This window comes from Marmota flaviventris, chromosome 2 (genome assembly GCF_047511675.1).
Source record: "Marmota flaviventris isolate mMarFla1 chromosome 2, mMarFla1.hap1, whole genome shotgun sequence".
NCBI lineage: Eukaryota > Metazoa > Chordata > Mammalia > Rodentia > Sciuridae > Marmota > Marmota flaviventris.
This window is the reverse complement of record NC_092499.1, coordinates 67,912,502-67,927,978: the sequence shown is the minus strand read 5'-3', so window position 1 is coordinate 67,927,978 and position 15,477 is coordinate 67,912,502. Positions and strand designations below refer to the sequence as shown.

The 15,477-nt window shown below is 42.7% G+C and overlaps 1 protein-coding gene across 1 annotated transcript in view; it reads left to right on the top strand.

Moving 5' to 3' along the window:
- Fntb (farnesyltransferase, CAAX box, subunit beta) overlaps positions 1–15,477 on the top strand; it is a 75,562-nt gene that overhangs the window by 32,786 nt on the left and 27,299 nt on the right. The window contains exons 3-6 of the mRNA XM_027929438.2: positions 4,738–4,810; positions 5,983–6,074; positions 14,142–14,288; positions 14,391–14,474. Coding sequence (XP_027785239.2) covers positions 4,738–4,810; positions 5,983–6,074; positions 14,142–14,288; positions 14,391–14,474 — 396 coding nt within the window. The remainder of the gene's footprint in view (positions 1–4,737; positions 4,811–5,982; positions 6,075–14,141; positions 14,289–14,390; positions 14,475–15,477) is intronic.

The following is a 15,477-nucleotide window of genomic DNA, read 5'->3' as shown; positions in this document are numbered from 1 at the left end:
TAAAAACACCCAGTCCAGGGCTGGAGATGTGACTCAGTGGTGGAGTGTCTGTCTGGCATGCATGAGGCCCTGGGTTTGATCCACAGCAACACACACACACCAAACAAAACAAAACAAAAAGGCCAAAAAACCCCCATGTAGTCCAGTAGGGAAGGCAACCTTGGGCTGAGAGGTCCTCTGCCTCAAGGTGCATGTGAACACTGAGAGAAGCGATAGAGCAGAGCCCTGAGCCAGAGTAGACATTGTGTTCTCCGTCTGACCACCCTTCTCCTTGTGTGCTTGAATTCCAACTTCTCCTTTGAGGTCTGTTTTTTTTTTTTTTTTTTTTTTAATTGAAGGGACATAGATGCAGGGAGAACAGTCTTTTGTGTCTAGTGAGAAACTGACCTTACTGTATTCCTTTATTTCTCCTGTTCAAATGACACACGGGTGCTGAGGCCTGCTGTAGGTGCTGAAGACAGACGTGGTCTCTCTTCACTTATGAAGTTACAGTATAATTCCAGTAAAATACAACCCGTCACCCCATCCCTCTCCCCAGCATTATGCTTAGGATCTCAGACTTTTTTGTTATAAGAAAGTCAGTGTTCTCTTGCCTGACATTTCTAGACGAGGTCATTGATGTTCTCTTATGGTATAGAGTGTTCTACTGTCTCTTTCTTGGGTCTCTGCATCTCAAGGTATTTGGAATATTTGAATTCTTTTTTTTTAATATTTATTTTTTAGTTATAGTTGGACACTATACCTTTATTTTATTTATTTATTTTTATGTGGTGCTGAGGATCGAACCCAGGGCCTCACATGTGCTAGGCGAGCACTCTACCACTGAGCCACAACTCCAGCCCTGGAATATTTGAATTTTTTTGACTATTTTTCAGAAAGGAAGGAACTGACATATAGAAAACCCTGCTATGAATATGCTGAGAATGAGCCAGGAGTTCCAGCTCTGAATTCTGTGCTTGCCCTCACCTGCCTTGGGTTTCTTAGCCTCTCCTTGCTAATGTCTCTCAGGCCTTCCTGGTTCCTCTTGTCCATCAGACCTGTCCTGGCCTTGGTTTCTTACCTGCTCACCCTGAGCCAGCTCAGACGGTGAACTGTTTCAGCAGTTCACTTACCTCTTTCCGTGTCTCCCTCATCAGCTTTCATGCTCTTCCAATCTTGCTAGTCCTTCCTGTAGCATGCCACTAGCTCCTTTTGCTAAATAGTCCCAGCAAGATTATCAAGGAAAAAAAAATCACTGGCAGTGTCTGCTGACCTTCTTCACCAAATTTTATACTACTTAGTTTCCATTATGCCTTTCCATAACTGTCTTGCACTCTTTTATTTGTCTTATGTAGATTCCCTAACACGTTCATCACTGCGGCCACTCCACAACTCTCCCATGATCCTGAGAAAATAGAGGCTATCTCACATGAGTTTCTTGAGTCTCCTCTTCCCCACTTTAAAGCCCTAGGTTTGCCTGCATCCATACTCTGAAACGCCTTCTCTGCAAGGATGTAAAATCCTTCCATATTGCCAGACTCACATCTCCTACTGCCCCAAATACTTCAGTAACTCCCTTTAAAAAGACATTAACTGCCTTTGTTTTTTAGTAACAACTTTAATGAGATGTAATTCATATATCACATATGAATTACATCTGTTTCAAATGTAGAATTCAGTGGCTTTGTAATATAATCAGAATGTACAACCATCAACCACAGTTAATTTTAGATCATTTTCATTACTGCCCCCCTCAACCCCCCAAGAAATCCTGTATCACTGCCAGCTCCTCCATCTCCCTCATCCCTGGGCAACCCCTTGGTATACTTTCTGTCTAGGGGTTTCTCATTCTGGACATTTCACATAGTGAATCCTGTGGTATTTTTGACAGTTGTCTTTCCTTGGCTTGTTTTCAAGGTCACCCATGATGAAGCACAGTGACTGCCATCTGTTCTTAGGTTTGAGACCAGATTCCTTAATGCACTTATAAGTCCACATGATTTGACACCTCTGTTCCTCTCCAGTCTGATTTGTCTGCTCTCCGCCTTGTACTTTTGCTCCAGCTTTGGATCTAAACTAACAGACACACGTGGTGTCCTCTTTAACTCATGGCCTTCCAGCCTTAGCCTCAATACTCTTCCCTTTGGGAAAGTCTCTCTGACCCTCCCTCCCTTCCTGTGAGCTGTCACAGCCCACCATACTCCCCTGATCCCTGTTCTCTGGATGTGTCATTCACTCGCCTGAGCGCACCTGGACCATAGCTTTACAGAGCAGTCAGCCTGGACCCCAGCACCAGATACTCTGCCTCTGCCTGAAGTGAGTGGGTGCTCACTGAGGCCTGGCCACTGGACTTTCCAAAAGAGAAACAGTCTGGCCTCTTCCTTTGCAGTTTGCTGTCACCACTCCCCTGAATGCCCTTAAAGGCCACCGGCCATACTGTTGTCTGTTTCTTTCTCTTCTCCCACCTTCTATGACTTCACCTGTCACAGCTTGCAGATAAGCATTCTCATTCTGTTTATGTAATCATGATCCCTCTTCTGAGTCTCACATGTTGCCTTAGTCCATTTTTCTGTTGCTATAACAGAATGCCTGAGACTGGGAAATTTATAAGGAAATGAGGCTTATTTTGGCAAATGGTTCTGGAGGCCAGGAAACACAAGAACATGAAGCAGCTGCAACTAGTTGGCTTCTGAGAAGGACCTCGTACTGCTTCATCTCAGGGTGGAAAGCCCAAAGGCAAGCAGGGCACGTGGGGAAGAAACAAAACATGACTATCAGCCTCATTTATAGCAGCTCTTGAGAACAGACCCTTTCCCCTGCAAAAGGCTCTAATCCCTTTTAATGACAATCGCTGCTTATAGAGTCTGCCCCCTGCAACACCATTAAGAATCATATGTCAACCTGAATTTCGGAGGGTACAGACCATGTCCATAGCATGTGTGCATCCAGCAGCCCTCATCTGAGTACACTCCATGTGTCCAGAAGTCCCCAGGCTGGCCTAGGCCCTGAGCACTTTCTGGGTCAGCTCTGCCCAGCTTCTGACCTTCCACTTGGCTTAGCTTGCAAACACAGTGTCCAATGCCCTTGGATACTTTCTCTAAAGCACAGTTATGGCTTTTTAAAAGCTCTTCTGGGCTTCCTTTTTGCCTACTAAGTTGAGTGGAAATTCCTCAGCTAAGAGGAATTTCTTCCCAGAGCCCTATAAAAAGGGTCTGGTGCTTGTTCTCCCATTTCCTCCCACATTTAGGCCCGATCTCCCCACCTGTCCCTCCTTTTGTGCCCTTTGCACCTGGCACGGTGCAGCACAGTCGAATTACCTGCTCGTGACTACTTCAACTTCAGTGAAAATTTCTCCCTCCACCAGGGCTGTCTACTTCAAATTCTGCCTCTTCTGCATAGACTTTGCTGATCACTCTTTTCTTAGTGACATGCCTTCCTCCCCTTTGAACCAAAGTAGTATTTTTTTGTTTTTCCTTTGTGAAACCTATCATTTCCCCCCTTGGGTTTTTTTTTTTTTTTAGAGAGAGAGAATTTTATTATTTATTTTTTAGTTTTCGGCGGACACAACATCTTTGTTTGTATGTGGTGCTGAGGATCGAACCCAGGCCCGCACGCATGCCAGGCGAGCACGCTACCGCTTGAGCCACATCTCCAGCCCTCCCCACCTTGTTTTTTAGTAATTTCTGTACTTACATCATTTCCATCACTGAATCGGGAGACTTTCAGGGGTAGAGACTACATTCATGGCCTTATTCTGAGCATGAACGGTGGGAGTTGTAGAAACAGTCGAGTTGCCTACCTAGAAGAGGGGCTGTGGCTCTCCTTCCTTTTGTTTCTGCAGTCAGCAAGCACAGTGACTGTCTCAACATTCTTTTCCTTTTTCTTCCTTCCATAATCACATAGGCCCCTTTTGCAACACCAAACTAGAAGTGCTGCCTCTGTCTTTGCCTGTGCAGGTGGCCATGGGCGGCACATTCCTTCTCAAAGCCAGTAATGCTGACGTCAGTGCCAAGGACGTGACTGACTACAGAATACAAACACCTCCTCTGGCCAGGGCTGTGGGTCAGCATGTGGGAGGTGGAATTTCGGGGAGGGAATAATGGATGGATAACTGAGGAGCAGGCCGGGTACAAAGTATACATCTTGGAGAAGTGATTCCAGAAGAAATGACAGCAGCTGAGCAAGTCAGGGAAGCAGCAAGACTCAGGTTGAAATGACTGAATAGAGCTGAGCCCAGTGGAGAAAACCTGTAATTTCAGCGACTTGGGAGACTGAGGCAGGAGGATCACAAGTCTGAGGCCAGTCTCAGCAATTTAGTGAGGCCCTGTCCAAAATAAAAAGGGTTGGGGATGTACATCAGTGGTAGAGCACCCCTGGGTTCAATCCCCACTACCGGGGGTGGGGGGGGGGCGGAATTAAACATGGAGGATCACAAGTTAACCTGTTTTTAGTTAGATCCTGAGGAGCCTTCTGGGTGGATCGTCACTACCTGGCTGTGGGGGCTCACTGCAGCTTTTCAGTTAGCCCAGGGTCACTTCTTTCAGATGATCTTGCTCAAGAACATCTGCCAGCCTGGTATTCAGGGACTTCAGAGACACTGAGATGCAGGCCTCTGTTTCCGGGATAGTCACCCTTTGAAGCTGCAGCAGTGCTGGGCACCTTTTGAATGACTGTGGGGCGTGTCCTGAAGCTGCATGTGCGTGTGTGTGGTAGAATCTTGGTCTCCTAGCTAGGCTTATGTGCTCTTTGTCTTTCCAGGCTTATTTTGCAGAGAGAGAAGCACTTCCATTATCTGAAAAGAGGCCTTCGGCAACTGACTGATGCCTACGAGGTAAACACATTGTCTGCAGACTCTTTATACCAAATTCTTTACCAAGTTTCCCTCCTTTTTTACTATTTGAATGCAAAAGGCCATCTGGTTTGACCTGTTGGAGATTTACTCAGTATCACATGGTTCTGACAGGAACCTGGGCACTGTCATAGAGCTGAGACCCCATTTCCAAAGGGTAGAACCAGATCTCCTAACATCTTATCTGCTCTCAGAGCTAGTAGATCACCCTAGACAGGATGTGGCTTTTGTCCACCATTCAGTACAGCTAAGCAGTTCACATGCTTTCTCCTGATCCCCTGGGCAACTACTAAAAGTCAGTTAGTTACCTAGTCACCCCTAACCTTTACTCTGTAAGCTGATCTAGTTCCTGAATTGACCAGAGGACCAGTACACTATAGGCCCAAACTTTGAGTGGCTCTTAGAGCATATTCGCAGAGGCCTTGGGTTCATAGAGGAGACTCAGTCTATGGCTGGGAGTGGGGCTGAGTGACAGGCAACAGTTGAATATGAACAGGAGGGCTCCAGTCTCCTTGCCTCACTTTACACCCAGCAGATCTACTTTTTTAGGGGGGTTCTACATTTGATTATTATTATTTTTAAAATATTTTATTAGTTGTTGATGGACCTTTATTTATTTATATGTGGTGATGAGAATCAAACTCAGTGCCTCACACATGCTAGGCAAGTGCTCTACCATAAGCCACAACCCCAGCCCCTGATTATTTTTTATTTTATTTATTGTTAGCTGTAGATGGACATGATGCCTTTATTTTGTTTATTTATTTTTATGCAGTGCTGAGGGTCAAACCCAGGGCCTCATGTGTGCTGGGCAAGTGCTCTACCACTGGGCCACAACCCCAGCCATACATTTGATTTTTTTTATTTATGGCAAGGATGTGTCAGCGTGAATGCCCATCATCCTTAATGCCTGCAAGGGAGGGACCCACTGGGTTTAAGTCCAGTTTTTTTATTCCATTGTCCTCTTCTCACAGATGGTCATTTCAGTTCCTGGCTAAGGCCACAAAGCAGAGCATCTTCATTCACTGATTGTTGTTCAAGCAAGGCCCTCCTCGAGGTCACCAGGCTATGGGGAGTAAGACAGATGTAGCCTTGTCCGCAGTGTCTTGGAATCATTCTGAATAGGGGTGTGTTTTTTTCTCTGTCCCTCTCAGTGTCTGGATGCCAGCCGCCCATGGCTCTGCTACTGGATCCTGCACAGCTTGGAACTCCTAGATGAACCCATCCCCCAGATAGTGGCTACAGAGTGAGTATGGCTCTGGGGAACCTGGAGTGTTCTCTGGAATTGCATCTTGAATTTGGGGGTTCTTTTTTGTTTTGATTCTGTTTCTGTTTTATTTGTTGTGAATGAAAAAAAAGCTACAAAGAAACCCTTGCCCTTCTTTTGACCTCCAGCAACTTCCTGAAACTCCTCCACTTCAGAAGCTGGTGGGTAGAACAAGACTTTGAACTCCCAAGAGAAGGATTCTGGTTTCTTCTGTGCCCTTTTCTTTTGACTCTTGGCTCTAGTCTTTGAGAAAAAGTCTTCATCGTCAGCTCTGGGAGAAATTATTTCATCAGAAAGTTGTTGTTGTTTGCCTAGCTGCTGTTGGAAGCATGTGCCAGTTCTGTGAGCAGAATCCCCTCGCCTTCCATAACACCTCCATGGAAGTGCCTCTTCCCTGTGCCTGGAGGGGCAGGTTAGCTCTTGATGGGACTGGATGGTTACTGCTTGGGATACTCATGCCATAACTCCGTTTTCTCAAACCTCTGATTGATGACTAGAGATCTAAGCAACTGAGATTCTCTCCAAGCTGCTTGCGCAGATGGCATTCATGGAATGGCACCTCATTCTCAGAAGCTTATGACAATTTATATCTTTTTTTAAAAAAAATTTTTTTTTAGTTGTAGATGGACACAATGCCTTTATTTTATTTTTTAATGTGGTGCTGAGGATCGAACCCAGTGCCCTCCACATGTGAGGCGAGCACTCTACCACTGAGCTACAACCCCAGCCCGACAATTTATATCTTAAAGAAGAAAAACCCTGATCTTTACTCCAGTCTTAGGGATACTTGGGCAGGAAAGGGCGGTCAGGAGTGGACCTTGGAGGTCCGCTGAGAGCAGGCATGTGTTCTTGGTTTGTGTTCCTCTGCTCCTTCCAGAGCTCTCAGGGGCGAGGAACCTGGGATTGGAGTCTCCTGCACCAGGTTTGTTTTTCTGTGCCCAAGGTGGCATCTGTGCCAGGGCTCATGGAGGCTCACCAGAGCCCTCCCTGGTCACAGTACCCCTGCCTCGGTCACATTGTCAGGTCAGAAGAACAGAACTCACATTGTCTTATTCATTCTCTCTTAACAATAACCTCTCATTCTTGCTTTCCTGGGCAGGGTGTCTTGTGATGAATGTGGATGGGGAAGATAATAAAGCATTAGGCCATTAACCCTTGTGATACGTACAGTGCTTTCTGAGGCTGAGGGAAAATGTGTACTGTTATTATCATCAGGATGCTGCAGCAAGCCTACTTGCTTTCAGCACTGGAAGTAGAGTTGGATGCAGTTTCTGCAGTAACAGGAATTTAATTGTCAAAGGCCCATGTGTTTTTGAAATACCAGTTGGGGGTTGGAGGTTGTTTGGAAAGCTTTTTCCCCACACCTACACAGTCAGGATGTACACTAGGAGAATGGGAAAGTTGCACATGAGAGGAGAAAAAATAAATGGAAGGGTCTGGGACTTATTTCAATGGTGAAGGCTCACCTGGCATGTGTGGGGGCCCTGAGTTCAATCTCAGTCCTCTGCAGAAATGGGAGGATTCTCTGAATGTACACATGGGTGGAGGAGGCATAGCTTAAGTAAATTATAGTACAATACATACAGTGAAATATTAAACAGCCATTCAGAATTTTATATATGTAAAGTTTATTTGCATATAAAATGTTTATAAAGAGATGCGATGTGAAAACAGATAAAGACATTCAACTTTTATAGATTAAAAACATAGATGATTGATTATATGCATAGAAAAACCAGAAGGATGCATGCACATGTGACAATAGTTAATTCTGAATAGCAAGGTTAAGGATGGTTTTTTTTTTTTTTTTTTAAAGAGAAAGAGAGAGAGAGAGAATTTTTAATATTTATTTTTTAGTTTTCGGCGGACACAACATCTTTGTTTGTATGTGGTGCTGAGGATCGAACCCGGGCCGCACGCATGCCAAGTGAGCGCGCTACCTCTTGAGCCACATCCCCAGCCCAAGGATGGTTTTTAAATGTTCTTTTCTAAGCTTATTTTCATTTTGTAAAATTTCTACAGTGAAACTTTGTTTTGTCATTAAAAGAATGTTTTAAAAATAACGAGCTGATTTATCCTGATTTCAAGAACACTCAGTAGTTAGTGGCCTAGAGTTCCTGCTTCACAGCTGCCTTAAAAGCTCTACTGTGGTTCTTCTGAGCCTAGAGCTATTGAACTTTTAAAGAATGATAGGCTTTCCAGTAATTGTATTGCATTTTGTTTTGTTCTTAGCAGGCAATTAATTCTAACTCCAACATACAAAGAAATAAACTATTTTTAGTAAGATTCAGATTAATCTTTTTTAAAAAAAATATTTAATTATTTATTTATTTGGCGGACACAACATCTTTGTTTGTATGTGGTGCTGAGGATCGAACCCGGGCCACACGAATGCCAGGCGAGCGCACTACCGCTTGAGCCACATCCCCAGCCCCTCAGATTAATCTTAATGACTTCTATAAAATGTTTTTAAGACTACCTACAATAAGACATTGTCTTTTTTTTTTTTTTAAGTTGTAGATGGACATGATACCTTTCTTTTATGTATTTATTTGTATGTGATGCTGAGGATCGAACCCAGTGCTTCACATGTGCTAGGCAAGTGCTCTACCACTGAGCTACAACCCCAGCCCCAAGACATTGTCTGTTTATTTATTTTTATTTATTTTGCACAGGAAAAAGAATGCTTTGAAACAGTGTCTGTTTCCCCTCATTCAGATATTAAGATGACCCAGAAATGGAGAGTTGGGCTCTGGAGTTTATTAGTTGCCTGCCCTCTTCCCTGCCCCAGCTGGCACTGGACACACACTCCCTACACACACACACAAAGCTTTCTCTCGCTTTCCTATTTTCTCTTGTACTTTTGTTTGTTTAGGGAATAATATGACAAGCTGAGTTCCCTCTAGTGGACAAAATCACTTTTGTCAGCTGCTGTGACTGCTGACCAAAGCCAGCAAGGCCAGGCTTTTATTACTGCTGGTTTCAGATGTTTCAAGGATAATCTATTCATAGGTGAGAATTTAACATGCCTCTCTTAAGAGGTAATATGTATATTTATATGCATGTTTATATGTATGTTTGCAAAAATAAATTGATATTTTGAGATCAGACATTTGCTTTGCTTAATGATTTAGCACTGAAGAAAGCATCCTTTAATGAGAATCCTGTGCTTTGTTATTAAAAGCTTCTGTAATAAAACAAAATCAAGATCACAGGAAGACCATTGATTGTACTGTTAAAGTTAGGTTTTTAACTTTGATAAGAGCTAAGACTTTAAATATTTTAGAACTCTTCAGCTTATAGGTTATCTGGGGGGAGCACTGGAGACGGAACCCAGGGCCTCACCTCCACTGAGCCTCACCTCCAGCCCCAAGAAGCATTGCTTGTCATTATTGTTTACAGCTCATGGGACCCTGATCTCTGGTCTGCTTCTTGCTGTGATCCTTGCATTTATATGCTTTGCACACCCTTCATCCTGCCTTTCCTGATTATATCACTTGCTACTTGTATGTGTTTCATTTGTTTTTATTCTTATTGGCTTCTGATTTGTTTCCCTGCTCATTTTGTATCATTTGCTTATTTATTGTACATACTTTTTTAATCCTTCGTCCCTATAGGTGACAGACTTGTCCAGAGTCAACCACTTTCTATTAGACCTTAACCATTACCTGAAGTCCCATAAACTCCTTATCAGGCAGATCCTCTTGCTTTGAACTTGATCCTCTTGTAGGTTTTATATCTTCTTTTAATGGTGAAGGATAGAGCAGTGGTGTCCCAGAGACTTTTCCATGAGAATGTCCTGTAAATTTCTTGTGTGCTCCACTGTGGCAACCATTAGTCAAATGTGGCTATTGAGCACTTGAAATGTGACTTGTGTGAGCTAATTTTAATTAATTCAAGTAAAAATTTAAATAGCCTCAGGGAATGGGAAGTAGAATAAAAGGTACTGGGGTCTGAATTAGAATAAGATACATTCCATGTTGTATAATTATGTCAAAATAGATTCTACTGTTATGTGTAACTAAAAAGAACCAATAAAAATAATTTATGGAGGGGCTGGGGGTGTGGCTCAAGTGGTAGCGCGCTCGCCTGGCATGCGTGCGGCCCAGGTTCGATCCTGAGCACCACATACAAACAAAGATGTTGTGTCTGCCGAAAACTAAAAAATAAATATTAAAAAATTCTCTCTCTCTCTCTCTCTCTCTCTCTCTCTCTTTAAGAAAAAGTAGAGAAAATCTTTCCTTTAAAAAAAAAAAAGAAAAATAATTTATGGAAATAACTATTTTCTAAAAAAAGAAAAATTAGAAGAATGGCATTGTTTTGCATTTTGCAAATCTTTTAAATGACTGATCTAATAAAAGACAGCTGGATTCTCAAAAAATAAAAATAAAAATAAATTAAATAGCTTCAAGTGACTAGGAGCTACCTGCAAGGGACTAGGAGCTACCTGCAAGACAGTGCAGATCTATCTCAGTGCCATCCAAAATGTAGTTCCCACACCAGAAGCATTGCCATCACCTCGGAGCTTGTTAGAAATACAGAAGCTCAGATAGTTTTGAACTAGTGCTACAGTGTAACCAGATCCCCAGGTAATTTCTGTGCACACTCAAGTTGGAGAAGCACTAGTACTTGGGGTGAACATTGGAGTTACATAGGGAGTTTAAAAAAAAAAAAAAAAAAAAAAATATATATATATATATATATATATGGCCACCTGGATCCATCTTCCATGATTCTGCTTTAATTGTTATTAGGTGTGGCCTGGGAGCTGGATATTTTAAAAATATTCCCCAACTGACTCTAATTGCACAGCAAAAACTTGTGGTGCTTAAAATCTGGTGGGTAATTTGAATCACCTAGGAATATGGAAACAAGGCAGAGGGCCAGGCCCTTCTCTGCCTCAGCAAGTCTAAACCTCTGTAATAACAACAACAACAACAATTATTATTATATCCCTGCCTCCTTGTATTAAGGATTGAACCTAGGGTCTCTCTACCGTTGAGTTACATTTCCAGCACTTTTTTTTTTTTTTTTTAACTTTGAGACAGGGTTTCACTAAGTTCCCCAAGCTGGCCTCAAACTTGTGATCCTCTTGCCTCAGCTTCCTGAGTTGCTGGGATTACAGGTATGAGCCACTGTGCTTGGCTTGGGCGTTTATATTCTTTATTAGCTCTCAATGATTCTTTTATATTTATTTTGGGTTTGAAAATCCCTCATCTAGGGCCTGGGTTGTGGCTTGATGGTAGAGTGCTTGCCTAGCACGCATGAAGCACTGGGTTAAATCCTCGGAACCACATAAAAATAAACAAATAAAATAAAGGTATTGTGTCCATCTACAACTAAAAAAAAAAAAAAAAATCCCTCATTTAGAAGATAGTTGCCTACTCTGTTGGTAGTTATCACGTAAGCTAGAATGAAAAGTCTTGCTGACATTAAAGAAAATAGATCTCCATCTAAGATACACATTATCTGTAGTGTATCTAAATAAATGCTTTTGCAAATACTTGTTTTTCACAAACTGTGCCATGCCTGGTATTTGTGCAGTGTTTCCTGCCTGAAATATTTTATTGATTGTTGAATATTTGTTCCCTAAGATAAACTTTTCTTTCCCTTTTGATAGATTGAAGTATCATTAACATCTTAGTTTTCAAAATTGCTAAGAAGTCTGCTAACGACAGCTGGTATCTTCATGGTCAGTTTGCCAGTTCTTAAGGTGCAAATTGGAAAGTCTTGAGATCAGAATGTTCTGTAATACGGAAGTGAGACTCGAGAGAAGCCCCACCTTCAGTTCTGTAGCACAACCCCAGATAGTCAGATGCAGAGTGTCAGCTGAGGGCCATTGGCATGGAGGGAGGATATCAAGGTGTCCAGTACATTCAGATCCTAGCTCATTCCAGACTTTAGGCTACCAGGTCAGGAGTGTTGTATTTGGCATGATTTTATCTTAGGAGCTGGGGAAGGAAATGGACAAGTTAGTGAATCATTTTCTTTCTTATTTTTAAAAATGTGTTGGTAAGTTTTGCTTGTTACTTTGGGATGTTGTTTGTGGTGCTGGGGATTAAACCCAGGGCCTCACACATGCCTGGCATTCTACTGCAGAGCTACATTCCCAGCCTCAGCCTAACCCCGCTCCCCCTATACAGGGGATTAAATTCATGTCCACTCTACCACTGAGCTATATTCCCATCCTTTGTTTTTGAGACAGCATTTTGCTAAGTTGAAAAGTTGGTCTCAGACTTGCAATGCTCCTGCCTCTAAATGCTTCCTGAGTTGCTAGGATACATTTTTGCACCTCCATGCCTGGTTTAGCCTAAATTTTATATTAGCTAAAAACCTTTTACTTTTGTGGTATAGAAAGCTTTTGGTAGGCTATTGCAGCCAGCCTTTGTTAGGACTTGAGCTCATTAGCTATTTGTTTCTGGAAAATGGCATAAAAATTAAAGATGATTTGGAAAATATGTTACAAGCAATTAACTAATGAAAACTTTTGTGTGTGTGTGTGGCACAGAAATTGAATCCATGCTCTTCTTCTAAACTGTATCCCCAGACCTTTTTATTTTGTTTTATTTTATTTTTGAGACAGGGTCTTGCTAAATTGTATAGGCTGGCCTCTAATTTGCAATCCACTTGCCTCAGCCTCTCGAGATGCTGGGATTACCAGCATCTGTGATACACACCTGGATATGAAAATTAATTTCTATTATAAATAATGTACAGTGTCTTCCTTCTTTCTCTTCCTTCAGTTTCAGCCCTTGTGTTTCCTACAATAAAATTTTAGGTATAAATAGAAGTGAATTGGTATCTTTTAAGTCAGCAGCACTTTCTGTTACTGCTCTTGTTGGGATAGTGGAAGGTTGAAAATCAAAAGTAATTAAACATGATGTATGTTTGTTTTGTTTTTGTTTTTGTGGTGCTGGGGATCGAACCAGGGCCTTGTGCTTGAGAGGTGAGCACTCTACCAGCTGAGCTATATCCCCAGCCCCATGATGTATGTTTGAATGCAGTAATACACTGTTTTCGTGGAGATCAGCCTATGTGGTCTCTCTTGCATTAGTGGATAAGAAATCATGAATGAAGAGACCAGAAGAGAAGGCTGTGTGTGTGTGAGACAGGTTTGCTGTTTGTTCTCATCCATGGAGGTTTTTCATGATAGGCAGGCCTGCTGAGTCAGGAAGCAGCTGGATGATCAGGGCCTTTCTAGAGCACTCCTTCCCGGTGACCCTCAGAGGACCTTGGACACATAGGGGCTCTCTTGATTTCACCTAAAGCAAGAATGAAACTTCAGGGAGCCTGGTTTCATAATCAGAGGTAAACCTTCCATAAATGGCTTCCCTCAGTGAGGGGGCCAGGGGCCTCTTTGGATTAGTGTGACAATTTCTCCCAGAGCCTGCAGACTGTGATGCTTTCTTGTGATTGACTCAACCGTGCTCCTTTTGAGTTTGCCATGGCTGGCGAGCATGTGGACCTCCCACCCCAGGAAGACAGACTCCACCAGGATCTTGTTTTTTTCCTGCTGGTGGGAACAGAAGGCAGGAGCCCACCAGGGCGGAGGTGGCAGTGGGAGTGGAAAGGTCTTTCCAGGTGTTCATGGTTGGCCTAGGACATGGGTCTGAACCAGGACAGCCAGCATGGAGAGGAGCATTTGAGCTCCATGTTTTAGGCAAAATTCCAAGGCTGTGAGGTCCCAAAGGCAGGAGGAGGCTGGAACCATAGATGCAGGGTGGCAAATTGCTGGGAAAGGTGTGGTCAGGGAACACATGAGACTCTTACCCTCAAGCCTATGAAAGGTTGTTTCTTCTTAGCCCTATTTTCTTTGCCTCATGACTAGGCCGATGCTTAAATACAAAACTCAAGAGGGAATACAAAACAGATGATAGCTGGATAGAAAATTAAGCCCTTTCACAAGTTATACTCAGCAGGTGGGTGGTAGGGTTTTTTCATTTTAAGGGAGGAGGAATGATTGAAAAGGCACAGGTTTTGGTGGGAATTTGGCATTTTGAAATTAATGCTCTCTGACTTTGTTTTTCCCTTTGTCCATGTACCTAGTGTGTGTCAGTTCCTGGAGCTATGTCAAAGCCCAGAAGGTGGCTTTGGAGGGGGTCCTGGTCAGTACCCACACCTTGCACCCACGTATGCAGCCGTCAATGCCCTGTGCATCATTGGCACCGAGGAGGCCTATGACGTCATTAACAGGTACAACAGCTAGTAGTGGTGGAGACCCAGAAGGGCTCCCCACCTGCTACACCGCACTGACCATTGATTGCCTCTTCTGCCTCTTTCCCTGCCATTTCTCAGAGAGAAGCTTCTTCAGTATTTGTACTCACTGAAACAACCTGATGGCTCCTTTCTCATGCACGTTGGAGGTGAGGTGGACGTGAGGTGAGTGGGCAGCTGTATCAAGAGCTTGTAGAGCTTATCTGTCATTAGAGATGCTATGTTCAAGGAACAGCCTGGCAAAGCTGCTGCTTCATGCCACCAAGTGATGCACAGAATGACATTTGAGTGACACAGTGTCACAATCATTGCAAATGATACAGATGTCCTCAGGTGTCGTTCTCTCTTGTTTCTTTTATGTAAATGTCAAAACATAAGCTAGAAACAAAACCAATGCTTTTGTTTTAAAAATTGAAAATACATTTGCTTGATATAAAATGATGCACCATAATGTAAAACTGTACAGTATAATATAATCATTCACTTCTCTTGGAAGAAAGCTCAGTAAGAGACTGGACATGTAGCTCAGTGGTAGAGCATTTGCCTAGCATGCACAAGACCCTGAGTTCAATCCTCAGTACCAAAAACAGAAAAAGATAAGCCTGGTAAGGACTCAGTGAACACTTTGATTGAATTTGATCAGATGCTGAGAATGCTGAATATCTGAGATCCTCCTATGGTGTGTGAGTTACTTCAGGAGGTGTAGAGAGTCTTACAAGCCCATAGAGTGCAGTGCAGAGATGTCATATCAACTGACTGGTACCTGTTGGCGCATACTTACTATTTTACTCAAAAAGTATGTCTGCTATACCTAGCAAGTGTTTCCTTACTTGGCAGATTACTTATGAGGCGTATAGAAAATTTGGTGAATGAGTCATTTCTTTTTTTTTTTTTTTTTTTTGTATTTTATTTTATTTTTTTTTAGAATTTTAATATTTACTTTTAGTTTTTTGGCGGACACAACATCTTTGTTGGTATGTGGTGCTGAGGATCGAACCCGGGCCACACGCATGCCAGGCGAGCGTGCTACCACTTGAGCCACTTCCCCAGCCCCTGAGTCATTTCTTAAAGTGAGTGGCTCATAATAGCTTATTGAGATTTTATACCATTTTCTTCTTATTTAGTCTGAGAAATGCAATTTTGTGTGTGTGAGGTTTCTATATCAAAG